This window comes from Salarias fasciatus (genome assembly GCF_902148845.1).
Source record: "Salarias fasciatus chromosome 7 unlocalized genomic scaffold, fSalaFa1.1 super_scaffold_4, whole genome shotgun sequence".
Taxonomy (NCBI): domain Eukaryota; kingdom Metazoa; phylum Chordata; class Actinopteri; order Blenniiformes; family Blenniidae; genus Salarias; species Salarias fasciatus.
In genome coordinates, this window is record NW_021941229.1 from 27,415,654 (window position 1) to 27,443,153 (window position 27,500).

General features: G+C 48.6%; 1 protein-coding gene across 1 annotated transcript in view; it reads left to right on the forward strand.

The window, feature by feature from the left end:
• Positions 1 to 27,500, forward strand: part of LOC115382617 (multidrug resistance-associated protein 1-like) — a 101,630-nt gene that overhangs the window by 23,072 nt on the left and 51,058 nt on the right. Inside the window, exons 14-20 of the mRNA XM_030084433.1 lie at positions 9,911 to 9,998; positions 10,617 to 10,813; positions 11,000 to 11,176; positions 11,239 to 11,406; positions 14,836 to 15,002; positions 16,259 to 16,342; positions 22,630 to 22,744. Of these exons, the coding sequence (XP_029940293.1) occupies positions 9,911 to 9,998; positions 10,617 to 10,813; positions 11,000 to 11,176; positions 11,239 to 11,406; positions 14,836 to 15,002; positions 16,259 to 16,342; positions 22,630 to 22,744 (996 nt within the window). The remainder of the gene's footprint in view (positions 1 to 9,910; positions 9,999 to 10,616; positions 10,814 to 10,999; positions 11,177 to 11,238; positions 11,407 to 14,835; positions 15,003 to 16,258; positions 16,343 to 22,629; positions 22,745 to 27,500) is intronic.

A 27,500-nucleotide genomic window follows, 5' to 3' on the forward strand; every position in this document is an offset into this window, starting at 1 on the left:
TAGATCCCTCGAGGCACGACAAAACACAAGCCCAGCAGACACACTACGTTGTATTAACGTTGGTTCTTGGTTGGCTATGGGTTGCAACGTTGGACAACCAAAAGCCAAAGTTGATATAACATCTAAAGCTAACGTCAGTTGAACGTAGAAATTTTAACGTCAATCTGACGTTGTCATTTAGTTGGTTTTAAGTTGCGTTGGCTAGTAACCAATATCCAACGTCTGGTCAACGTTGAGTGCTAACATTACATTGAGTCAGGTATATTACCAAAGCCCAACGTCTTCTAAATATATTGACAACATCCAAACAATGTTAAATTCCAACGTCAACTCAACGTTGTACTTTAGTTGATTTTAAGTTGTGTTGGCAAGTAACCAACATCCAACGTCTGCTCAACGTCGGAGGCTAAAGTCAAATTGACGTAGAATACTGACGTTCAGCTGTTGGGTTTACAACCAAAGCCCAACGTCTTCTAAACGTTATATTGACAACATCCAAACAATGTTAAATTCCAACATCAGCCCAACGTAGTACTTTAGTTGGTTTTAAGTTGTGTTGGCAAGTAACCAACATCCAACGTCTGGTCAACGTCAGAGGCTAACGTCAAATTGACGTAAAATACCGACGTTCAGTTGCTGGGTTTACAATCAAAGCCCAACGTCTTCTAAACGTTATATTGACAACATCCTAACAATGTTAAATTCCAACATCAGCCCAACGTTGTACTTTAGTTGGTTTTAAGTTGTGTTGGCAAGTAACCAACATCCAACGTCTGGTCAATGTCAGAGGCTAACATCAAATTGATGTAGAATACTGACATGCAGCTGTCAGGTTTACAACCAAAGCCTCACGTCTTCTAAACGTTATACCGACAACATCCAAACAATGTTAATTTCTAACGTCAACCTGACATTCTCATTTAGTTGGTTTTAAGTTGTGCTGGCAAGTAACCAACATCCAACGTCTGGTCAATGTCAAATGCTAACGTCAAATTAACGTAGAATGCTGACATTCAGCCGTAGGGTATATAACCAAATTCCAACAGCCTCTCAACATTACATAATTATAACATCGAAATACATTAAATTCTAACATCAAGTCAAGTTAAGTCAACTTTATTTCTATAGCACATTTACAGACAGCAACAGCTGAAACCAAAGTGCTTCACATAAAAACAGTGCATAAAGAGCTTGATAAAAGATATATACCGAGGGTAATTCAATATGATAATAATAATGAAAAAGCCAAGCTTATCTATGGGTTGGGCTGGTGGCTGGACACTTATTTAAAGCTAGGGTTGGCAATCTTGGAAACCTAGCATGTAGCATGAATGTAGCATCTCCCCAAGGCTCCGCCTCGCTCCGCCCAGCTCCCACCCCATTGGAGGAGCTCCCGTTGGGAGCGGAGACGCGGAGACATTCACGCAGCGCTTCCGCGTCCAGTGCGTTCCTGGCGTAATCTGTCCTCAGCGCTTCGTTTCTTCGTTTTTCTTTAAAAACACGCTATGAATTGCTTCCCATCGGGTCATAAAGATCATTTTAACCAGTATTTAAAAAAAATGTATCTCATTCAGATTGCCAACCCTAGCTTTAAAATCAAATGAGAAGAGATGGGTCTTAAGGAGGGATTTAAGGAACTCCAGGGTCTCAACTGCTCTGATGTGAGGGGGGAGTGTGTTGAAAATGGCCTCTGTCGGGAGTGAGGGACTGGCCAACCTGCAGGACCAAAAGCGTTTTTCAATGCATTCAGTGTGGGCATGTGTAAAGCAGCTTCCACACTAAATGTGCAAAGAGCAGGTGCGCAACAAAATCAATCTCCATGTTCAGAAAAGGGATTAATTAAAAAAAATTATTATCATCAATTTACCAAGAGACCCCTTGGTGTCCCCTAACCACAGCTTTTCTGGATAAAGGCAGATGTCAAAATAAAAGTGTAAAATCCCATACATCACAGACAGTGATTTTGTCATATCCAAGGCAACTTTTATGACAAAGAATCAATTAATTTATCCATGGACTAGTCACTGTGTCCCAGTCAGTCCTCTTTACCATGTCTTTGGTGCATAATTGTCCCACAGGAGAGCGCATGTGTCTCAGGTGTGAGAGCTGCAGGTCTGCTGTTTACCTGCTGTGATCATGTGACCTGATTCAACAAACTTTCCCTCATAATCTCTTTATCACATTCTATTCCACAATGCTATTAAATGTGGTTTTACCGTCTTATTGTTTTGAGGGAGACTCTGTGACTGGAGTGAGTAATTATGTCCAAAGATCGTCAAAAAAAAAAAAAAAAAAGTCAGCAACAGTCAGCCCTCCTCAGCTCTTTGGTGAATTAACATCTGAAAGTGTCTGAAGCAGGTCCTGCTGGTCATAGAATGTAATTTGGGGCAAAAACTTACAACGTCCTCATGCTATCCACTATAACCGGTGAGAGAGGATCTCCATCACAGCAGAATATCGCAGCTTCATGGTCGCGGTCGCTTTGACAGTGCAGCTATTCTCAGATGGCCCCACATTACCCATCATGCCCAGCAGTGAAGAGAGCCAGAGTAAAATTTGCTGTTATGTTGGCCATTTTAACAAGTGATTATTTTCATACCAATGCTGATCTGTCACAGTCACCATGAGTGAAAAGTCTGGTTTCATCAGGTTGCAGAACTCATCTCTCAGAGGCTTACGGTCTCTGTTGGTCAGTGTCGCCCAGTAGAGCTCAGCTTCATACTGTGTGTATATTTTATAAATGTGTTTTAATTTATTTTCGTTTATATTGTGGTTTTTATTTTTTTATTCATTTATTCTCCGACATTGTGAAGAAAAAAAAGAAACTAATTGGTTGTTCACGATATCTGTGAGACTTCATTCATTCCATTGGTTGAGATGTAGAAATACTGAAATCCTATTGGTTGGAGGGAAGCTAGTTCCCGCCCCGTCTGGTAGCAGCGCAGTTGATCCGGACGAGCAGAGAGGAGACACACAGGAGGAGGCGGACTGAGAGAAATCATTACTTTAAGGACGAATGAAGAGCTGGAAAAGCTTTGAGCCATCCATGAACGTGCTTGGAAGCAAGGAAGCATCCAGGAAGTGATGCTAAAACTCTCCGAAATTCTTGGTGAGTGATATTTTCAGCTCAGCTAATGAGCGACGTGTCTGATCAAGCTAGCTGCTGCCCTGCTGATGGCGGGCTGCAGCTGTGTGTGTTTTTTTTTTTCTGTCATCTTGGTTCATCTGCTGAAACGACAGTTACTGCTGGGATACAGTTGGTAGATAGATTTATTTACTTTTAAAGGCATTTTATTGTGGTTTGATTATATTTTGGGATCTCTGATGTGAGCTGTAGCTTCATTCAGTTGTGTTTTGCAAAATCATCAGTGCAGTTTTCATGAGTATTGATTTGAATTATAAATGGTTTGATTGTTTCGTGAAGAGATTTTGCCAGTTTGTTTGTAAAATATGGGTTTATAATGTTTTTGTGTGAAGAAAAGTTGCATTAACTATCAAAAGTTAATTTGTTAGAGGTTGTGCTAGAAAAATATTCTAGTTCATGATTTGAAATACAAACAATGGATTTCATGGTAAAAATTTGTAATCATAACTCACGGTTTAAAAGAAACTGAACCCATCATCAATTCATAGGTTAAAAAAATATTCTATTTGAGTTGATGTATTGATTCATAGAGACAAGTAAGTCTTGAAAGGAGTGAATAGAAATGATTGTTACTGTGTTCTTTACTAAGTAGCATGCAGAAATTTGAATAACACAAATGGCCATGTACTCTGTGACATCCTGTGTACAATAAGGTTTTTACTGTCATGCAGGCTGGGTTTTCTTTTGTTCCCTTGGTACACTGAACCCCTGGATTGAACATGGATTCCTCCTTGACCAAAGAGGTGGCGAGCTGTCTCAGAACCAGAACCTGATCCTGATACCCCGGTGGAGGAACAACCCATTTCCTCACCTTTATCACTGCTGTGCCGGTAGGGCCCTCGAACCGGTTGTTGTGGAATTTTTGGTGAATCAGAGCCAAAGATGACGAGTCAAGGTGTTGACGCTGCGCAAGGAGGATTTATTGAGGATTGCAGAGGAAGCACACACAAATCAGCTAATTGAGAGCAAGGCTGTTGCTCCGGGGAGAATCCAACCCGACTCTGGCAGGACTTCCGGCCACGCCAGGTCATATAGCCAGATCTCACGAGACTAGCAGACGCTGTTTCCAAGTGACTTCAGATAAAACAGAGCGGCCTTCACACTGTGTTCCTGAGAACTTTGAAAACAAAGCATTATTCCACATCACCGGTGACTTTCAAACCCTGACACAGACTAGACTTTGACTAACACCGTTGACCAACAAAACCAAAACTACTGAACTGGATGGAGAGACAACTGACAACACCACCCCAAGGAACTTGACTGAACTTTATTGAACTTCGCTGAACTCGATCTCAGGATCTCTTTTCCTGTCAAGGAACCAGGATTTCAACTTTTGAACTTGAGCACATTTGTGCAGGTTTTCCACCTTTGTGGTGATTATTGGTTGAAATTGTTTTGTTTTCATAAGAGTTGCCGGCTGATAAGTTTCCTTTAATGTTATTATGTGATGGTTTTTGAATAGTTTGTTGTGTAAAAACTTCATCTCCGACTCCAACTATGAATTGATATTTCATGGATCCTCCCGTATCTCCTGCCTCCTTCGAACCCGGAACATTGGCCCACTTGCCCGTTGGTCTCGCTTGTACCTGACTAGCGGGTTACATCAGCATTAGAAAGAATTAATCCATGGCTGTCAATATATTAACAGTTGTTGAATTAGGTGTCCGCGGGCCACATGTATAGTACGGGCCTTGAGTTTGACACATGTGCCCTAAGACATCCTAGAAGGGCTGCCCAAAAAATCTCAAACAGGAATAGAATTATTGGCAAAAATCAAAAATTGCCTGTGTTGAGGCCAGGCACCCTAATAGGGTCATTTTTTCCTTTACTCCCACCATAATGAAACTTAACATGGTGAAAGCAAATATGTATACAAACATTTTATGTATTACAATTTTTATTGACAAACAAATTTAAGTATGAAAATGAGGTGTAATCCTGGTCTAAAAATGAATAGAGGTCAATGGAAGGTGGAGTTTGGATGGCCCGTGGAACCGCCCGATGAGTCGGATCCACACCAAAATTCTACGCCTTCTAAATTGGACCAGGGTACACCCCTCCAGTGAGTTTTACTGCAGTAAAGTGGAACAAATAAAACTAATGGGGGCAAGTGCTGAGCTGGTAGGTTGTGCTCTGATTAATTACAATTGTCATTTGTTTCATTGCTTTAGGATTTCACAGAAAAGTTATGGAGATGCTCCTGGAGATCCGACATGTTGAAGGAGCTGAAGGTCATCAGGCACAGCCGCAGGACACAGCTCTTCCTGACAAGCCTACAACAGTTGAAGAACTTAAAAGTCTCGACGAGTCGCTGAACTCGGTGGAGGAAAGACAAAAACTGGTAGGTTTCATATCTGTTGTGAAGTCTTGCGCAGTAAGAATAATATAATGCATTCCTCTGAGCATTCCTCACTGATTGCATGTGCACTAAGGATGGGATTGATGTAGTTTTGTGGTGGTGTATTTTTTCTTTTTTTTTTTTTTTTTTAAGTACTGAAGATAAGCACCGAATTCATAAATAATGTTTGGTCATAGGTGGACTGATATCATTCGGTTGGTGCCAACAAAGCACCGCGGTTCGGTGCCCAACCCTACTGGCAATGTTAAGACTACAACGTAATGCATTTTCTCGTGTGTACTGTTTGAATCACCTTGTAACACAGTCATGGGGATATACTGAACAGTCACCTTGTTTAACACCGATTTTCTCAAATTTCAGATTCAACGCTTGGCAATGGTAGACAGAGGAACGAGCATGGAAACCAATGTCAAATTGGTCATGGACAAGTAAGTTTAAGCGATGCATGTGTAGCAAGCCGTTAGTTCAGCTGTACACTTCCTGTAGAATCAGACCATAGGCCCCGCCTACACAAGCTGTAGCCACCAGGCACTCGCCACCCCACCACAGTTACTTGTGCACATGTGAAAATTGTGAAGATAAGGTAAATCAAGCCTTGCGCAGATTTGGCGACCAGATACATTTTAAGAATCCATGACTTGCCCTGGAACGCTGGATAATTGCTAAGTTAATGTATGATTGTATCCTTATTCCCACAGGTTGATGACGCAAGAAGTCCAGGCGGAGTTCAGCTTATGTGGAAGGGGACCTATAAAGAAGCTAGCCCAAAAAGAAGCTAGCTTTATATAATGCTGTTTTATATGCACAGTTTATAGTCATTATTTGCACTGTTTAAAGAATTCTAAAGAGTAAATTTGTGACCTACATTTTTGTGTGCTCAAGCTTTTTTTTTTCCTTGACTTAAAGGTATAATAGACGATGTTTTAACCAATGAATGGCGTGATGCTAGTCTCAGCTATTGGTCCTCTAACATGTCAATCACGCTGGAGAAATGCTTGCGTCACGCCATCAAGCGGCTCGTAGGAGCAGCAGAGCCGGTAGGATGGTCTGGCACATGCACTATTTTCAAAAAGCGAGTAACAGACATTTGGCTTCGACTTTTTCGAGAAAATCGTCCGTTATACCTTTAAGTGTCTGTTCAGTGTTGGAGCTTAATGTTATCCCAACATTGGATTTTGACGTCAACCCATCATTCAAAAAGCCTACATTCAAAATCCAATGTCTATTTAACGTTGAAAGTTGACTTCAAGCCTACGTTAGGTTTTAACGTAAACCTAACTTTCATATTCGCATCATAATCCAATGGTAATCCAACGTTGGAGTACAACATTGTTCCAACGTTAAATCAACGTCAAGTGCCTGCTGGGAGTGGTCTTTGAACTGATTTAATGAAGTCTGACGAACTCCATTAGAACCGTGAAAACTGGAAGCATACAATACAATTAGCATTTCAACCAGCCGTATACACACAGATCACAAACGAAACGAAACAAAACAATACCTCGTTGGCTGCATGCCAACAATGAAGGGATATCATCATTGGATCCTGCTTGGTGTCTCTTGACAGCAAACAGTCGTTTCGAGCCAAATTACGAGGTAATTCAACACGCCGTGTCGCCGTCAACAGAGAAACAGCAGTCCAAACCAAAAGTGAATGGCTCCCACGTCACCCTTATCACCCGAGACCGAGACATGCAGCACACAATAATCACTTTACAACTAGACAATTCCCACGGAAATTGTGGCTTTGTGCCTGCAACCTGCTGCCGAGTGTGTGTGTGTGTGTGTGTGTTTGCTCCTCCATACTCCTGCTGTGAGCTGAGAGCAGCCAGCTGCGCCGCTGTTGCCATGGAAACGAGCTGCAGTCTCCAGCCATGACAGTGAATCGGCAGTTTTTCATGCAGTGCGCAGGGTTGAAGAAATGGCGTTTCTCGGGGACTGAGAGGCGAAATTGAAAAAAAAATGTTCACAGTGTGAATCACAAGCCTTTCATGGATTTGTCCTGAAAATGTCATGTCTGTAGGATCTTCCATTCAGCCAGACCAATGGTGTGAACATGAGTGAAGTTTTGGATTCAGGCGTTTCCAAAATGCATTGGAGCGGATGGGAGAAAATCCTGCACTCTCCTCAAACAAATGCAGCTGGAGAGAGAACCGTTTGAGCTACAGAGACCAGGACTTGATTATATGCGTCACAACAAAAATCCCTACTATTTGAGGGGCAATTTGTGCAGATTGAGGCAGAAATGTGGCCAGGAGGATGAGAGAAGTTTTTGGGGATTTGAATCGAGAGCCTGCCGCACTCTAAATTAAATATGCGCACTCTAGCCTCTCCAATACACACCCATTGTAAACTTCAGAAACCGGCTGAAATTCTCTCCGTACTTGAAGGCTCACCATTTAAATTTGGTAAAAGGTATTAAATTGCCCGCATGGTGGCACAGTGGTTAGCGCTCTTAACTGACAGCATGAAGGTCCTGGGTTCAAATACCGGCTGGGGCTCAGGGCCTTTCTGTGTGGAGTTTGCATGTGCGTGGGTTCTCTCCAGGTTCTCAGTCTACCTCCCACGGTCCAAAAACATGCGTGTCAGGTGAATTGGTCACCCTAAATTGCCCCTAGGCGTGAATAGTTGTCTGTCTATGTGTTAGCCCTGTGACAGACTGGCGACCTATCCAGGGTGTATGTACCCCGCCCTCGCCTGCAGTAGCTGGGATCGGCTCCAGCCACCCGCGACCCTGAAAAGGAAACAGCAGTATAGAAAACGAATGAATATTGAAATAAGGTTTTCACATCTGCATAGAGGACAAAAATGCCTACGTTTTGGTGAAAAAATAACATTTGTACATGAAAGTATGGCGACTCACTGTGGAGTTGTTCAGGGATGAATTTTTGGTGATTCTTGGGTGACTCCCATCTGGAATATATGGGAAAAAACTGCCGGTTTTTGGCAATTTTCTCGGCAATTTTTCACCGGAACGCCGACAAAAAACACATGATTCCCAGAATTTAGACACATTGTGATGTGACTTTTGTGGTGCTGCTCCAAACGGTGCGGGACAAGTTTCCCGGCAAAGTTTTCGCGTCAAAAGAATATTAAAATTTATAATAAAATGTCGACCCTGGAGGAGGTCCGGCTAGGATAGTAATCTTTGCGCCTTGCCAAGGGCAGGCACAAAGAATTAAAACATATTTCTAATAACCCTTCCATAAATAGGAAATCGCAAATGTAAACAACAATAATAAATAACTATGGGCACTAAAAATGATGCATTTACAGTTAGGCTGAATCCCATTTCGCCCCTTAGCCCTCCCCCTTGGCCCTACCCCTCCATTTTGTGCATTCAGGTGGAGGGGTAGGAGTGTCCCGATTGTCATTATGACCGAGGGGGAGGGGGAAGGGGGAGGGCTATTCACCCCTCCAAACGGGGATTCTCCTGAGGCACACTCCAAACGGAGGGGTGTGATGCAGTGGCGGCCAGTGGCGAGGAGCGGCGGCGGGAGCGCTTGTTTTGGCCGCCTACACCGCAAGTGGCGTGCGCAGTTCACTTCCGCATTGGCGGAAGCTCTCGTTTCCACACCCGCGCATTCCAGGCAGACGGTGTTGAAGAAACCATTGTATTGAAAATAATCGTCTATCTGTTGTGTTTGGAATGCGCCTGGAATGCGCGGGTGTGGAAACAAGCGCTCCCACTAATGCGGAAGTGAACTAACACCGACCGCCACTCAGGGTGTAGGCGGACAAAACAAGCGCTCCCGCCGCCGCCCCTAGCCACCGGCCGCCACTGGGTTTGACAGATTTCCCAGAAAGCCCTGCAAGATCAGTAAGATGGTGGCGTCCACAACGAAAGACGTTCATAAATGTAAATATTTTCTCAATGAGTAAAGTTTTAAAATGTAACAAAAACATTCTTCTTCGGCAAACAATTGTCGCATCTGCCTCCGTCATCGGCAGAGGCGACTACTGATGACATGCGCGATTGTCGAAGACGTGTTCCAATTCGGAGGGGTTTACTTTCGGCCCTACCCCTTAGCATTCCATTTCAAAGGAGTAGGGGCAAGGGGGAGGGCGAGAAGGAGAAATGGGATTGGGCCTAAATGTGTCAGTATGGCACAGTCTGCCTGGAAACCTGGAACCCTACCCCGTGGTCCTGGAAACCTGCTTTGTGGTCTGTGGGACCAATTCAACCCTCCTGTGTTCCTAACTGCTTTGTTCCTCGTCCTGGTTCTTGTGTTCCTCATTTTGTGGGTCCTGTTCTTCAAATTAGCTTTAAGTCCTCTCTCTGTGCCAATAAGCCCAAACCCCAAGGAACCCTGTGGAACTGTGCACCAGAACCCAGATCAAGGTTCAGGTTTCTCTTCAGCTCAGTTGGGTTTTGGGTGAATGTTTTTGTGTTCCTGATTCAGGCCGCCGTGTCTCTAAGACGTCTGGGAAACTTTCTGAGTCAAGATGAATTGAAGACGGACAATGTGGAACGACACCCTCACAGTACAGGTACTCCACAGTCCAGATACTTAACAGTCCAGATACTCCAAAGTACAGGTACTCTATGGTCCAGGTACTCCACGGTGACAGTTCTCCATGGTCCAGGTACTCCACAGTTCAGGTGCTCCACAGTCCAAGTACTCCACAGTCCAGATACCCCACAGTGACAGTACTACATAGTGATGGTACTCCATGATCTAGATGCTGCGCAGTGATGGTACTCTACAGCGACGGTGCGCCACAGTCCAGGTACCTCATGGTGACTGCAGTCCAAGCACTCCACAGTCCAGATACTCCACATAGCAGGTACTCCATAGTGATGGTACAATATGGTCCAGGTGCTCCATGGTGACTGTACAAAACCGTGCAAGTACTCCATAGTGACAGTACTCCATGGTCCAGATACTCCATGGTGACTGTACAGCACCATGCAAGTACTCCATAGTGACAGTACTCCACGGTTCAAGTACTCCATAGTGACAGTACTCTACAGCCCAGGTACTCCACAGTGATCCCAGGACCTGACCTCAAGACCTGTACCTGGACCTGACCCTGGGACCTGGACCTGGACCTGACCCTGGGACCTGGACCTGACTGTGCGAACAATGCCCTCTTTTTGTTTTTCAGAAGGACATGCAGTGGTGATTGAAGGTGGAGTCTTCTCCTGGTCCAATAGCGGCTCAGCGTGCCTGCAGAATGTCAACATGAAGTTGAAGACAGGGTCTCTGGTGGCAGTTGTTGGCCATGTCGGTTCTGGAAAGTCCTCTCTGCTGTCGGCCATGCTAGGAGAGATGGAGAGGATTAGTGGCTCAGTCTCCCTTCAGGTCAAACCTTCGTCTTTTAGACGTCTTTCACAGAACGTGTCTATGCCAACAGGCTGTTTATACCAAGAGTGAAATCCCCAGTTTCACCCCTTGTAGAAATGTCCCGGAACCCTGAACTGGTCGAAGTACAAGTTAGGTACCATGCGTGGACGCTGTCTTCATTCTTCTGGGACTTTCTATTTGCAGGGTTCAGTGGCCTATGTCCCCCAGCAGGCCTGGATCCAGAACGCTTCACTGAAGGACAACATCCTGTTTGGAGGAGACAGGAAGGAAAGCTGGTACCATCGTGTCCTAGAGGCCTGCGCTCTGCTGCCAGACCTCCATATTCTGCCAGCTGGAGACAGCACTGAGATCGGAGAAAAGGTAGGAGAACTCAGTGTTCCTCAGTGCTGGAAGACGGATGAAGACCTGGTTCCCCCTCACAGGGTCTCAACCTATCAGGAGGACAGAAGCAGAGGGTCAGTCTCGCTCGAGCTGTTTACAGGAAGACCGATGTTTACCTGCTGGATGACCCGCTGTCTGCAGTGGACGCTCATGTGGGACAGCACATATTTGATCGGGTCATTGGACCTGCAGGACTCCTCAGAGACAAGGTGAGACTCGGTCCACCTTCACAATGGCTGCACAAGCACTGAGCCTGACCCGTGGTTACCAAAGCATCCATCACCTTCTGTCACCTTGTATTACCTTCTATTACCTTCTATCACTGCCTATCACCTTTTGTCACCCTCCACCACTGTATGAAGCAAGGGTAGCTCTGTTGTTGTTGTCATGGTTTGTTCCAGATTTAACACTTGTTCTCTTGTAGGCCATTTCATTTTTTGTTGATAGTGGTGTTGTTAGAGATGCATAGATGAAAATATTTCTCGGAAAAATTCAAATCAAACATGATTGGAATCATGTTTTCTGCGACTACTGTCTGCGCCACCAAAGGAGGGGGCGGAGGGGGGTGTTCTCCCCCTACCACGAGGTCCCTCGGGAACAAAGAGATCTTGGCGCCTAATCTCAAGCCCCCACAGGGTACATGACTTGGTGGTGCAATACTGCCGTCCCACCTCACGAGGGCGCTCGTGAGACCCGCTGCAAACGGAAGCGGCCCACCGAGTTGCCACCTGATTGGCCAAGCTGGACGCTGGGCGGCGGGAGCTCTGCCTGCTGGTCACGTAGAGGACGGCTGGTCCACAACTTCAGTCTTTGGCCAAGTTCTGTCTGGAGAAGACCAACTGCTTCTGACCCACAGACTAATAAGGCCTCCAACCGTCTCGCTGGCGAGACGCGACGGATCCATCTTCCCCTTTTTCACCGGTGAACACCTCTCCTCATCGGAGGAGCAGAGAGGCAAAAAGTTCAAATTCAGCCAATCCTTTACCTCCTGGAGGCACTGCTGTAGAGATGAACGTGCATTTTCAGCCTGCAGTGGCAGATAAATTTGTACATTGTCAGCAAAACAATGAAAAGAAAGCTGGTATTTGCGAAAAATTGACCCAAGAGGCAACATATAGATAGAAAATAGAGTGGGGCCAAGGACAGAGCCCTGGGGGACTCTACATGTTAAGGGGGCTTTAGCTGACGAAAATTAGCCGAGGCTCACCGAGAAGTGCCTTCCGGTGAGGTAGGACCTGAACCATTTTAGGACTGTGCCTTTCATTCCAACACAGGATTACATACGATCTAATAAGATCTCCTGATCCACAGGCTCAGAAGCTGCCGTGAGATCTAAAAGGACCAGGGCTGCAGGCTGGCCAGAGTCAGTTATTAGAAGCAAGTCAGTTAAAATTTTTAACAGTGCAGTTTCAGTGCTATGATGTGATTTAAAACCAGATTGGAATTTCTCTGTTAAATTGGTTGAGTCCAGATAAGTCTGCAGCTGACACAGAACCACCTTTTCCAAGACGTTTGACAGGAAGGGCAGCTTAGAGATCGGCCGATAGCTGGAGAGCACTGAGGAGTCCAAACTCTGCTTTTTGAGAAGAGGCTGGACAATGGCATGTTTAAACGCCTCAGGAACACAACCAGAGCTCAGAGAGGTGTTTATCAGCTTTAGAATACATGGCCCGACTGACTCAAAACACTTTTTAGAAGTTTGGGAGGAAGACTATCAAAAAAGCATTCTGAAGGTTTTAAGTTTTGGACCACTCGTGTAAGTTCGGGCAGAGACACAAGCTCAAAATGACAAAGATTGGTAGGACAAACAGTGGAAGCAGAAGGGTCAGCCACAGTACAGGCAGTGATGCATGAAGACCTAAAGTTTGAAATTATTTCAGTGAAAAAAGAACTAAACATCTCACATAATGAGGCACTTGCAACAATACCAGTAGGCCGAGTTACAGAAGGGTTTACGAGCCTGTTTAAGATATTAAATAGGAACTGAGCCCTGTCACTGTTTCTGGTTACAAGATTAGACATAAATTCTGATTTTGCAATTTTTACAGTGCTCTGGTATTCTGCAAGGCCGGTTCTAGTATTTCCACTGAAACATGCAGTCTGTCTTTTTTCCACTTTCGCTCAGCTTGAGCACGAGTAGCGTCATTCGGCCGTGGCTCTCCAGCAGATTTAGATGTCTAGTTTTGAACGTGTTTTGTGTTGTGTTGTTTCTGTCTTTGCCTCTCCTACTTCTCTTCCGGGGAGCCGAGCTCGTCCTTCGGTCTTGCCTCAGGCACCAGACGGGACCCGGTTGGGCCGGTGTGCCCATGTGTGAGAACCCAGCTGCATGCTCGTCTCTTTCAATTTCCCTCCTTGCTTACTAACCGGAGCGTAGTAAATCCCAAGGCGGCGTGCAGACCACACGTCCGACCTCGGACCAAGCGCGTGGACACGCATGTGCCCGTCTTTCTCGTTACACCGCACCTCCCGTTTCTCCCGCCCTCTCCGGGGGGGCCGGGGCAGAACGGGCTGAACCACACTACACCACATGGCTGGCATGTTTTCATTCTGCCAGGTGTACATGAGATATTTCACCTCACAGTTCCTGGTCTGGTTTCTCGTCTCAATTCCTGCTCTGACTTCCGGCTCTGAGATAAAACGCCACCCTCAGCTGTAACAGGTCCACCTTGTTGTCCAGGGAGCCGATGTCTGTCAGGAAGCGTGATAGTTTTGGTGGTCGTTTAATATTCGCTTGCCCTTCTTCTGCCTCCTCCTATGACGCATCAGTTTGTTCCAGTCTGGATGATGATTTCCTTCAGATGACGAGTCCAGGTTGTCCAGATGAGACAAGGATGTCCAGAGGACTCTGGGATGTCCAGAGGAGCCCAGGATGTCCAGAGGAGCCCAGGATGTCCAGAGGAGCCCAGGATGTCCAGAGAGAAGCCCAGTATGTCCAGAGGAGTCCAAGATGTCCAGAGGAGTCCAGGATGTCCAGAGGAGTCCAGGATGTCCAGAGAGAAGCCCAGTATGTCCAGAGGAGTCCAAGATGTCCAGAGGAGTCCAGGATGTCCAGAGGAGCCCAGGATGTCCAGAGGAGTCCAGGATGTCCAGAGGAGCCAGGATGTCCAGAGGAGTCCAGGATGTCCAGAGAGAAGCCCAGGATGTCCAGAGGAGCCCAGGATGTCCAGAGGAGTCCAGGATGTCCAGAGGAGCCCAGGATGTCCAGAGAGAAGCCCAGTATGTCCAGAGGAGCCCAGGATGTCCAGAGGAGCCCAGGATGTCCAGAGGAGCCCAGGATGTCCAGAGGAGCCCAGGATGTCCAGAGGAGCCCAGGATGTCCAGAGGAGTCCAGGATGTCCAGCGAGAAGCCCAGGATGTCCAGAGGAGCCCAGGATGTCCAGAGAGAAGCCCAGTATGTCCAGAGGAGTCCAAGATGTCCAGAGGAGTTTGTGATGACCAGAGGAGTTCAGTATGGTCAGCAGAGTGTGGGATGTGTAGAGGAGTACAGGATGTCCAGGGGATTATAGGATGTCCAGAGGAGTTCAGGTTGACCAGCAGAGTCGGGAATGAGCTCCTCCAGAGAGTAGACACAAGATGTGAGACAGGAAACAGTTTGTGTGTTGGTCAGAGATTGAATTGCATTTGTTGTGCTTGTTCAGACCAGGATCCTGGTGACTCATGGCCTCAGCTTCCTGTCCAAGGCAGACCTGATCCTGGTGATGGAAGATGGCCACGTGTTTGAGATGGGATCCTACGTGGAGCTGATGGATCGAAAGGGGGCTTTCTCCAAGTTTGTCCACAGCTTCAGTGGAGGCCGGCGCAGAGAGACCTCCATCCCCAGAGATAAAAGTACGAGCTGGAACCAAAACACCCAGAGTCCACATCCAAACAGGTCAACATAGGTTTTCATGGTTTCAGTCAAATCCACACAGGTCCAATCTGTTCTGTCCTGGTCCCAGTCCATGACGACTAAGTCCTGGCCCTAGTCCATGATGACTCTGTAGTGGTTCACATGTGTGATGATTATCCTGGTTCAGGTCCATGACGACTCAATCCCAGTTCAGGTCTATGATGAATATTTTGATTCAGGTCTATGATGACCCTGACCTGATTCAGGTCTATGATGACTATCCCCCCATCTCTAAGGGGGTGTCCAGCCACCCAATGATGGAAGCTCCATTCAGTCACTTGTATCCAGATCTTCTCCTTGTGTTCTTGACCCAGAGCTCCTGAACATAGGTGAGGGTAGGAATGTAGACTGACCAGTAGGAACGTAGACTGACTGGTAGGAATATACACTGAACGGTGGGAAAGTAGACTGACCAGTAGGAACGTAGACTGACCGGTAGGAATATACACTGAACGGTGGGAAAGTAGACTGACCAGTAGGAACGTAGACTGACCGGTAGGAATATACACTGAACGGTGGGAATGTAGACTGACCAGTAGGAACGTAGACTGACTGGTAGGAATATACACTGAACGGTGGGAATGTAGACTGACCAGTAGGAACGTAGACTGACCGGTAGGAATATACACTGAACGGTGGGAAAGTAGACTGACCAGTAGGAACGTAGACTGACCGGTAGGAATATACACTGAACGGTGGGAAAGTAGACTGACCAGTAGGAACGTAGACTGACTGGTAGGAATATACACTGAACGGTGGGAAAGTAGACTGACCAGTAGGAACGTAGACTGACCGGTAGGAATATACACTGAACGGTGGGAAAGTAGACTGACCAGTAGGAACGTAGACTGACTGGTAGGAATATACACTGAACGGTGGGAATGTAGACTGACCAGTAGGAACGTAGACTGACTGGTAGGAATATACACTGAACGGTGGGAAAGTAGACTGACCGGTAGGAATGCAGAATGACCAGTAAATCCAGAACTTCTCCTTTTGGCTCAGGTCCTTCTTCACCATGACTGCAACACACACACACACACACACACACACACACACACACACACACACACACACACACACTCACACTCACACACACACACACAGGATACCTGTCAACATCCTGTCTTAGTATTTATAATAGTGTGTGTGTGTGTGTGTGTGTGTGTGTGTGTGTGTGTAGGCAGCAGGAAGTCAGTCTCTCGTGTCAGCATCACAGATTTTTCAATTGATCTTTCTCAGGAGCAGCTCATCAGGTACTGAATATGACTGTTATGGTTGCTGTGTTGTTCGTGTGTTATTTTTTGTTTGTGGTTGTGTCACTATGTTGTGTTGTTGTGTGTGTTGCTGTTCTACTGTGTTGCATTGTTTTGTCCCTATGTTTTGTCGTGTCACTGTGGGTTGTTTTTATCACTGTGGGTTGTTGTTGTTCTGTCGCCATGTTGCGCTGCTGTGACAGGGTTCTCTTCGCACAACGTCTCAACCATCGACTGTAAAAACAAAAACGGACACAGCATGTGGCTCCAAAACATGAGGCCTACCCAGAAGTGTCAAAAACTGTCAACATCACAGTGTCCACCAGGGGGGGCTCCAGACAGGCTGTGAGTCCATAGACATCAATTAAACTGATCGGCTGGGTTTCTACAGGTCAGAGTTATTTTTTTCATTGAATTTCATCGTCAGAAGAGAGCTCAGCTGGTCCGTCCGGAAATATATTAATACTGAATTTTATATGGAGCGTTAAAAGCTTTTATGAGGGGGCGTGGCTACTTGATTGACAGGTCTGCTCTGGAATGATTCACAGACCCTTCCAGCTCTCAGGAGGTTGACATTAAGGAGCCCACATTAAGAGGAAGTTTTCTTATGAGTGTTATTTTCCACAGTGACTTAGTTGGTTGACTAGTTGTTGATTCTTTGTATTGATTCCATGACTCGTTCCTGGATTAACTACTCAAAAAAAAAAAGAAAAATCAGAGGAGAGGGAGACACCACGGACAGCCGGTGAGAAAGCGCCACTCCTGGGAAGAAAAAACCACGAGCGGCCGGGGGAAAACTGCTACTGGGAGAAAGCAGCGCCAGCAGCCGGAGAGGAAGCGGCGTTAGTGCTGGCTGGCCGGCCGGGGACAAAGCCCCCCTTACGGGTGCTGTCAGCGCTGAGCGGCGGCCCGCCCGGCGGCCCGCCCGGCGGCCCGGCGGTGCTTCTCTCCTCCAGCCTGTGAATCCCTGAAGAGAGCCAGGATACTGCTAGCTGGCGGCACAGTGCGCCAGCGGACGTTCCGGTGTTGCTTGGGGTCCTGGTCAGATGCATAAACACCATGAAGCAGTTCACAGCAGAACATCACATGATCACACAGCGCCACAGTCCTGGGCTCTGTCGGCCCCGCCCCTTGGTGCTCTCTGACCCCTCCCCCTCGTCTTTTTTTCATCTCTGGCTCCAAAATTCCAAGACGTCAGCCTCTGAGGAGCCTCATTGGATGATAACAGAAACAAACGGCTGACGCCACGACTGGTCCGCACCTGGTCTGAGCGTGGAGACGGTTCAGGAGTTTATTTCACCGCGACACAACTCCAGACACAGAAATACTTTCAGGCTTGAAAAACATGAACAAAACGAAAGAATTGACAACATTTCCAGAAAGATCTGGACTCTCCTGAGATCTTCTGCTGCTCCTTGATTACATCCATCAAAACAAGAAAAAAAAGTACAGCAATATGTTTGCAGTCAGTTCTCTCCTGATCCCTGTCGATCCCTGATGAGCTCTGTCGAGCGCTGTTGATCCCTGTTGATCCCTGTCTAGCCCTGTTGAGCCCTGTCGATCCCTGTTAATCCCTGTTGATCCCTGTCAAGCCCTGCTGAGCCCTGTTGATCCCTGCTGATCCCTGTCAAGCCCTGTTGACACCTATTGATCCCTGTCAAGCCCTGTTGACACCTATTGATCCCTGTCAAGCCCTGTTGATCCCTGCTGATCCCTGTCAAGCCCTGTTGATCCCTGTCGAGCCCTGTTGATCCCTGTCGATCCCTGTCGATCCCTGTCGATCCCTGTTGATCCCTGTTGATCCCTGTTGAGCCCTGTTGAGCCCTGTTGATCCCTGTTGATACCTGTCGAGCCCTGTTGATCCCTGTTGAGCCCTGTCGATCCCTGTCGATCCCTGTTGAGCCCTGTCTATCCCTGTCGAGCCCTGTCGAGCCCTGTTGATCCCTGTTGATCCCTGTTGATCCCTGTTGATCCCTGTCGATTCCTGTCGATCCCTGTTGATCCCTGTCGATCCCTGTCGAGCCCTGTCGAGCCCTGTCGATCCCTGTCGAGCCCTGTCGAGCCCTGTCGAGCCCTGTCGATCCCTGTCGATCCCTGTCGAGCCCTGTCGAGCCCTGTCGAGCCCTGTCGAGCCCTGTCGAGCCCTCTTGATCCCTGTCGAGCCCTGTCGATCCCTGTCGATCCCTGTCGAGCCCTCTTGATCCCTGTCGAGCCCTGTCGATCCCTGTCGAGCCCTGTCGATCCCTGTCGATCCCTGTCGAGCCCTCTTGATCCCTGTCGAGCCCTCTTGATCCCTGTCGAGCCCTCTTGATCCCTGTCGAGCCCTGTCGATCCCTGTCGATCCCTGTCGATCCCTGTCGATCCCTGTCGAGCCCTCTTGATCCCTGTCGAGCCCTCTTGATCCCTGTCGAGCCCTGTCGATCCCTGTCGAGCCCTGTCGATCCCTGTCGAGCCCTGTCGAGCCCTGTCGAGCCCTGTCGAGCCCTGTCGAGCCCTGTCGATCCCTGTTGATCCCTGTCGAGCCCTGTCGAGCCCTGTCGATCCCTGTCGAGCCCTGTCGAGCCCTGTCAAGCCTTGTTGAGCCCTGTCGATCCCTGTCGATCCCTGTCGAGCCCTGTCGATCCCTGTTGAGCCCTGTCAATCCCTGTAGAGCCCTGTCAAGCCTTGTTGAGCCCTGTTGATCCCTGTCGAGCCCTGTCAAGCCCTGTCGATCCCTGTTGAGCCCTCTTGATCCCTGTCGATCCCTGTCGATCCCTGTCGATCCCTGTCGAGCCCTCTTGATCCCTGTCGAGCCCTGTCGAGCCCTGTCGAGCCCTCTTGATCCCTGTCGAGCCCTCTTGATCCCTGTCGAGCCCTCTTGATCCCTGTCGAGCCCTCTTGATCCCTGTCGAGCCCTGTTGATCCCTGTCGAGCCCTGTCGATCCCTCTTGATCCCTGTCGATCCCTGTCGATCTCTGTCGAGCCCTGTTGATCCCTGTTGAGCCCTGTCGAGCCCTGTCGATCCCTGTCGATCCCTGTCGATCCCTGTCGATCCCTGTTGATCCCTGTTGAGCCCTGTCGAGCCCTGTCGATCCCTGTCGAGCCCTGTCGATCCCTGTTGAGCCCTGTCAAGCCTTGTTGATCCCTGTCGAGCCCTGTCAAGCCCTGCCGATCCCTGTTGAGCCCTCTTGATCCCTGTCGAGCCCTGTCGATCCCTGTCGAGCCCTGTCGAGCCCTGTCGATCCCTGTTGAGCCCTGTCAATCCCTGTAGAGCCCTGTCAAGCCTTGTTGATCCCTGTCGATCCCTGTCGAGCCCTGTTGAGCCCTGTCGAGCCCTGTTGAGCTCTGTTGAGCTCTGTTGAGCTCTGCAAAAGGAAAAAGAAAAAAAAGAAGGAAAGATAGACAACAGAAACTCTTTTGTTCAGGAGTCCAAGTCGAGTCCGAAGCTTCTCTGTGTGAAACTGAAGAGACTCCAGTCCCCATCTGTGTGTGTCACTGTGTGTAGCTGAGGCACTGTGTTGTGTGGTTGTGTCACCGTGTTGTCACCGTGTTGTGTGGTTGTGTCACCGTGTTGTGTGCTTGTGTCACCGTGTTGTGTGCTTGTGTCACCGTGTTGTGTGCTTGTGTCACCGTGTTGTGTGGTTGTGTCACCGTGTTGTGTGGTTGTGTCACCGTGTTGTGTGCTTGTATCACCATGTTGTGTGGTTGTGTCACCATGTTGTGTCACCGTGTTGTGTGGTTGTGTCACCGTGTTGTGTGGTTGTGTCACCATGTTGTGTGGTTGTGTCACTGTGTTGTGTGCTTGTGTCACCGTGTTGTGTGGTTGTGTCACCGTGTTGTGTGCTTGTGTCACCGTGTTGTGTGCTTGTGTCACCGTGTTGTGTGCTTGTGTCACCGTGTTGTGTCACCGTGTTGTGTGGTTGTGTCACCGTGTTGTGTGGTTGTGTCACTGTGTTGTGTGGTTGTGTCACCATGTTGTGTGGTTGTGTCACCGTGTTGTGTGCTTGTGTCACCGTGTTGTGTCACCGTGTTGTGTGGTTGTGTCACCGTGTTGTGTGCTTGTGTCACCGTGTTGTGTCACCGTGTTGTGTGGTTGTGTCACCATGTTGTGTGGTTGTGTCACCGTGTTGTGTGGTGTGTCACCATGTTGTGTGGTTGTGTCACCGTGTTGTGTCACCATGTTGTGTGGTTGTGTCACCGTGTTGTGTCACCGTGTTGTGTGGTTGTGTCACCATGTTGTGTGGTTGTGTCACCATGTTGTGTGGTGTGTCACCATGTTGTGTGGTGTGTCACCATGTTGTGTGGTTGTGTCACCATGTTGTGTGGTGTGTCACCATGTTGTGTGGTTGTGTCACCATGTTGTGTGGTGTGTCACCATGTTGTGTGGTGTGTCACCATGTTGTGTGGTTGTGTCACCATGTTGTGTGGTTGTGTCACCATGTTGTGTGGTGTGTCACCGTGTTGTGTGGTGTGTCACCATGTTGTGTGGTTGTGTCACCATGTTGTGTGGTGTGTCACCGTGTTGTGTGGTGTGTCACCATGTTGTGTGGTTGTGTCACCGTGTTGTGTGGTGTGTCACCATGTTGTGTGGTTGTGTCACCATGTTGTGTGGTGTGTCACCGTGTTGTGTGGTGTGTCACCATGTTGTGTGGTTGTGTCACCGTGTTGTGTGGTGTGTCACCGTGTTGTGTGCTTGTGTCACCGTGTTGTGTGGTGTGTCACCGTGTTGTGTGGTTGTGTCACCATGTTGTGTGGTGTGTCACCGTGTTGTGTGGTTGTGTCACCGTGTTGTGTCACCGTGTTGTGTGGTGTGTCACCGTGTTGTGTGCTTGTGTCACCGTGTTGTGTGCTTGTGTCACCGTGTTGTGTGGTGTGTCACCGTGTTGTGTGGTTGTGTCACCATGTTGTGTGGTGTGTCACCGTGTTGTGTGGTTGTGTCACCGTGTTGTGTGGTGTGTCACCGTGTTGTGTGGTTGTGTCACCGTGTTGTGTCACCGTGTTGTGTGGTGTGTCACCGTGTTGTGTGCTTGTGTCACCGTGTTGTGTGCTTGTGTCACCGTGTTGTGTCACCGTGTTGTGTGGTTGTGTCACCATGTTGTGTGGTGTGTCACCGTGTTGTGTGCTTGTGTCACCGTGTTGTGTGGTTGTGTCACCGTGTTGTGTCACCGTGTTGTGTGGTTGTGTCACCATGTTGTGTGGTGTGTCACCGTGTTGTGTGGTTGTGTCACCGTGTTGTGTGGTGTGTCACCGTGTTGTGTGGTTGTGTCACCGTGTTGTGTCACCGTGTTGTGTGGTGTGTCACCGTGTTGTGTGCTTGTGTCACCGTGTTGTGTGCTTGTGTCACCGTGTTGTGTCACCGTGTTGTGTGGTTGTGTCACCATGTTGTGTGGTGTGTCACCGTGTTGTGTGGTGTGTCACCATGTTGTGTGGTTGTGTCACCGTGTTGTGTGGTGTGTCACCGTGTTGTGTGGTGTGTCACCGTGTTGTGTGGTTGTGTCACCGTGTTGTGTGGTTGTGTCACCGTGTTGTGTGGTGTGTCACCGTGTTGTGTGGTTGTGTCACCGTGTTGTGTCACCGTGTTGTGTGGTGTGTCACCGTGTTGTGTGCTTGTGTCACCGTGTTGTGTGCTTGTGTCACCGTGTTGTGTCACCGTGTTGTGTGCTTGTGTCACCGTGTTGTGTGGTTGTGTCACCGTGTTGTGTGGTTGTGTCACCGTGTTGTGTCACCGTGTTGTGTGCTTGTGTCACCGTGTTGTGTCACCATGTTGTGTGGTTGTGTCACCGTGTTGTGTCACCATGTTGTGTGGTTGTGTCACCATGTTGTGTGGTTGTATCACCAAGTTGTGTGGTTGTGTCACCGTGTTGTGTCACCGTGTTGTGTGGTTGTGTCACTGTGTTGTGTGGTTGTGTCACCATGTTGTGTGGTTGTGTCACCGTGTTGTGTCACCATGTTGTGTGGTTGTGTCACCGTGTTGTGTGGTTGTGTCACCGTGTTGTGTGGTTGTGTCACCATGTTGTGTGGTGTGTCACCATGTTGTGTGGTGTGTCACCATGTTGTGTGGTGTGTCACCATGTTGTGTGGTGTGTCACCGTGTTGTGTGGTGTGTCACCGTGTTGTGTGCTTGTGTCACCATGTTGTGTGGTGTGTCACCATGTTGTGTGGTGTGTCACCATGTTGTGTGGTGTGTCACCATGTTGTGTGCTTGTGTCACCATGTTGTGTGGTGTGTCACCGTGTTGTGTCACCGTGTTGTGTGGTTGTGTCACCGTGTTGTGTGGTTGTGTCACCGTGTTGTGTTGTGTCCTCCAGCTGTGACCTGAGCAGTGCCAGCCTCCAGCTGGTGGAGGTGATGGAGGAGGACCTGGCAGGTGGAGCAGCGGACGCCGGGAAGCTGACGGAGGCAGACAGAGCTCACACAGGAAGAGTGAGTCAGTGTGTGGTTGTATTTCTGCTGTGTCATGTTGTGCGTCTGTGCTGTGACTAACTTGTGGTACCAGAAGAAGACAGTGTTTCGAAGCGGCGGTACTCTGCTCTGGTCGTTGCTGGTGAGCCACCAACAGGGTAAAGGCCCGAGCTGGACTGACGTAGCTCCGCGAGACTCTCAGCCAGCGAAGCCACTCCGGTCGGTGGTGTAGCTGCAGAGCGGCCGTGGCGTTCTTCACTCGCTCGCTCCGGGATCTGCCTGTAATGACGATTAATGACGTCAGTCGTTTTATTCAAGCATCGACACGAGCCGCATCGCGTGAAAACAACAAGGGATTCCAATTTCACGTTACAAGCTACATTCACAAGTACGAAGGTAAGACCCGGAACTGTGTTGTTTTTAACATGAGCTAGCATACGTGGGAGATAACACGTTTCAGTTAAAATGATTTACGTTGCAAGCCTTTTTAGTATATGTAATACGTACACTGGTGCATTCTAAAGATGATCATGTGCATGTCATTGTTGTACCACTTTAATTGTTCTTTTCCACTGTCAGTGTCCAATAAAGATCCTTAAATGGGAGAAATATCTGTTCGGGCTGAATGCTACAGATCTATGAGGAAAAGCAGGAAGCCCACAGTTTAAGTGGAAGGAAAAGTTATCCTGAAGTTCCATGCAGGCTGGTTGTTCATGCATGAGGCAAGTTCCTGTCTCTGAAAAGTTTTGTAAGTAAAATATATCCAACACGTTCTTTGGAGGGTGTTCTGGTATAGAAGTAAATCAATTTGCCGTTTAAAGTAGTGGTTTTTGAAGTCTGGCTCAGGGAATCCTTCAGAGATTCAGAAGGTCTGCATGATGACGTGCATTGGGTTAAATTCTAAACAAAACGGGATCTGTGGTCTAATTAGTGAAAATGGAGGCTCTCTGAAAAAGATGAAAAACCACTCATTTTAAAGTGTGTTTAAAATAATCAAAACAAATGTACTCTAACTTATGTGTCTATTTTCAGCGTTTGCTGAGAGATTGCTGTCCTGCACAGCTACAAAGCTACAGGCGTTCCTGCACAGCTACAAAGCTACAGGCGTTCCTGCACAGCTACAAAGCTACAGGCGTTCCTGCACAGCTACAAAGCTACAGGCGTTCCTGCACAGCTACAAAGCTACAGGCGTTCCTGCACAGCTACAAAGCTACAGGCATTCCTGCACAGCTACAAAGCTACAGGCGTTCCTGCTGCCAGTGACGCCATGTGCAGTCATGTGGCCGCCCTACAGTACCAGACTACTGGCAGAAGATCACTGCTGCTCCTCCGACACACAGCTGCACAGAAACTGGACAGAAATGGCACAAACCAGGAACCAGGGTGAATATTTGCTTTGCCGCTATCTTTTGATTTCATTCATGTGCAATAATAGACAGTTAAACTGTTTTTTCCCCTCCCCTTTTTTTCATTTTCTTATTTTGCAGGGTGTCCAACTGGGTCCGGTGAATGACATGGTGATTCGCTCAGCCAGACCCAAGGAAAGAGGAGTGGGCATCAGGGTACTGCTGTTATTTTGTAATCATGCTATCAAGGGCTTTTCTACGAGCAATATCAATACTACTGCTATGTTCCATTCATAATCTTTTCTTTCTTAGCTGTTGTTAGTTCCGGGTAGATGAGGTTTACCCTGATCTTCCCAGTGATATGGCTCCGTTGATAATATGGCAATATCTACTGATGTACCTCTGGTTGACTCTCTGTTTGGGAAAATGCAAGAAGGAAGTGCGTTGTCCTATCACATGCCAGCAGAGACAGTGCCAAGAACCTCTCCACACTCACATGCCCCTTGTCCACCTCAGCTGCCTCTTGTGAATTACAGACTGGCACCATCTCAAGCAGAGGCCTCTTTTGTCTTCACTGAGCATCAGAAATTACACACGAGCACTTTGCAAACATCCCTCCATCAAGCACACACCACTGAGAATCCTACAAAACAGCAGAGTTCCTGCCATGAGTGGCATGAACTAAGGCGACCTCGTGTCACTTCCACTAAATTTAGAGAGATCTGTCATTACAGAGGAGAGACATCTCTCTGCCACAAATCTAGCCAAAAGGCTTCTGGGACCTTCTCATCAGACTGGAGGTATGAAGCGGGGGCTGGACGTGGCAGACTTATGGAAGTTAACCACTATCCGTCCCGATGCACCGTGGACGGGCTGTTCCCCTGATGGCGTTGTGTTTTATCCATGGGGGGAGCCCATGTTTGGACTTGTTGAGGTTAAATGCCCAAATGTAGCAAGCGATGTGGATTGCCTAAACATTAAGATCAGTGAGGGCAGAAACTAAGAAAACCTCGTCCCTACTATTGGCAGATCCAGGGCCACATGTTGATTTGCGGACTTGACTGGTGGGATTTTGTGGTCTATGCACATGAAGGCCTGTTCCTTCAGAGGATTCCCAGAGATGAGGAGGTCACTGAAAAAACTTCAACTTTTACCTCCCTGCTGTCCTAGAAGGACAGAGCAAATAAATGTTGCTCTGAGGTTTCATTCTGCCCTGCTCACCAACTCCAGTGTCTTTAATGTTTAATGTATAAAGATTATATCCAAGACACAACACTGTAAACATCCACCTTTCCTGCCAAACCTTAAGGAGAAATGATGCTTTTTGTGCTTACATTTTGCCCCTCATCACCAGCATCATTCATTCCTCTCCTACTTCTGGCACTGTCTCATTCAAAACCACTACTGTTGCCCCTATTCTGAAAAAACCCGGCCTGGACCTGTCCAATTTCAATAACTTTCATCCTATTTCCAACTTACCCTTCCTCGCCAAAACCCTGGAAATCTCTGTAGCCTTTCAACTCCAGAACCACCTCATCACTAATAACATCTGAGCAGCTTCAGTCCGGCGTCCGTCCCCGACACAGTCCTGAAACACTCCTCAAAATCACCAAGGACCTCCGCTCAGCTCCAGACTCTGGTTTCTCTCCTCATCCTCCTCCTCCTCCTCTTCCTCCTCTCAGCTCCAGACTCTGGTTTCTCTCCTCCTCCTCCTCCTCCTCCTCCTCCTCTTCCTCCTCTCAGCTCCAGACTCTGGTTTCTCTCCTCCTCCTCCTCCTCCTCCTCCTCCTCTTCCTCCTCTCAGCTCCAGACTCTGGTTTCTCTCCTCCTCCTCCTCCTCCTCCTCTTCCTCCTCTCAGCTCCAGACTCTGGTTTCTCTCCTCATCCTCCTCCTCCTCCTCTTCCTCCTCTCAGCTCCAGACTCTGGTTTCTCTCCTCCTCCTCCTCCTCCTCCTCCTCTTCCTCCTCTCAGTTCCACACTCTGGTTTCTCTCCTCCTCCTCCTGGACCTCAGCGTTCCCTCCATCTCTCAGCTCTCTGCTTCTCAGCCTCTCACCAGGCGTCTCCCTCGCTCCCCCGCCTCTCTCACTTCCTGTCTCTCTGATCGCTCAGTTCATTCAACTCAGATCTCATCAGTCCAGCACCTTCTCTGTCTCTGCCGGCGTGCTCCAGGGTTCTGTCCTGGGTCTCCTTCTCTTCATCATTTACAGTCTCCCGCTTGGTCATATCAAGTAAACACAATATAAACCACCTCTGCTCCTCGGACGACCCCCAGCTCTCCCTCTCTACCAGCCATGTCATCACTCCCTCCAGCCTCCCTCTCACTCTGCCTACAAGAAACTCACTCCTGGTCCACTCTCAATTTCCTGAAACTAAATAGTTCTAAAACCGAAGTCCTCCTTTGGCCCCCCTCCACTCTCTCCAAATCCAACAGTTTTTCCATTTCCATCCACAACTGGACTGCCACCCCCCCCCCCCCCCCCCCCCCCAGGTCCAGAGCCTGGGTCTCCTGGACAGTACACTCTCTTTCACTCCCACATCAATAACATCACCCAGTCTGCATACGCTGACCTCCGACCCTTCATCATGCCTCAAACCACTCCATCCTGGTCCATCCTGGTCCATCCTGGTCCATCCTGGTCCATCCTGGTCCATCCTGGTCCATCCTGGTCCATCCTGGTCCACAGCCTCGTCTCCTCCTGGACTGATCACTGCAGCTCTTCTCCTCGGTCCCCCAACAGAACCTTCCAGAACCTGCAGCTCGCCTCATTACACGGACTCCCGCCATTCACCACGTCACCCCATTCACCACGTCACCCCATTCACCACGTCACCCCCGTCTTACAACAGCTCCACTGGTTTCCAGTAGAACAGAGAGTTCACTATAAGACTCTCCTCACTACATCCAGAGCCTCCATACCCCCCACATACCCCCGCCCCCACATGGCCACTCCTGCCCGTCACTCCTCTTCCTCCTCCTCCTCTTCCTCCAGCCTCCTCCTCCTCCTCCTCCTCCTCCTCTTCCTCCAGCCTCCTCCTCCTCCTCCTCCTCCTCCTCCTCCTCCTCCTCTTCCTCCAGCCTCCTCCTCCTCCTCTTCCTCCAGCCTCCTCCTCTTCCTCCAGCCTCCTCCTCTTCCTCCTCCTCCTCCTCCTCCTCTTCCTCCAGCCTCCTCCTCTTCCTCCTCCTCCTCCTCTTCCTCCAGCCTCCTCCTCCTCTTCCTCCAGCCTCCTCCTCTTCCTCCTCCTCCTCCTCTTCCTCCTCCTCCTCCTCTTCCTCCAGCCTCCTCCTCCTCTTCCTCCAGTCTCCTCCTCTTCCTCCTCCTCCTCCTCTTCCTCCAGCCTCCTCCTCCTCTTCCTCCAGCCTCCTCCTCCTCCTCCTCCTCCTCCTCTTCCTCCAGCCTCCTCCTCCTCCTCCTCCTCCTCCTCCTCCTC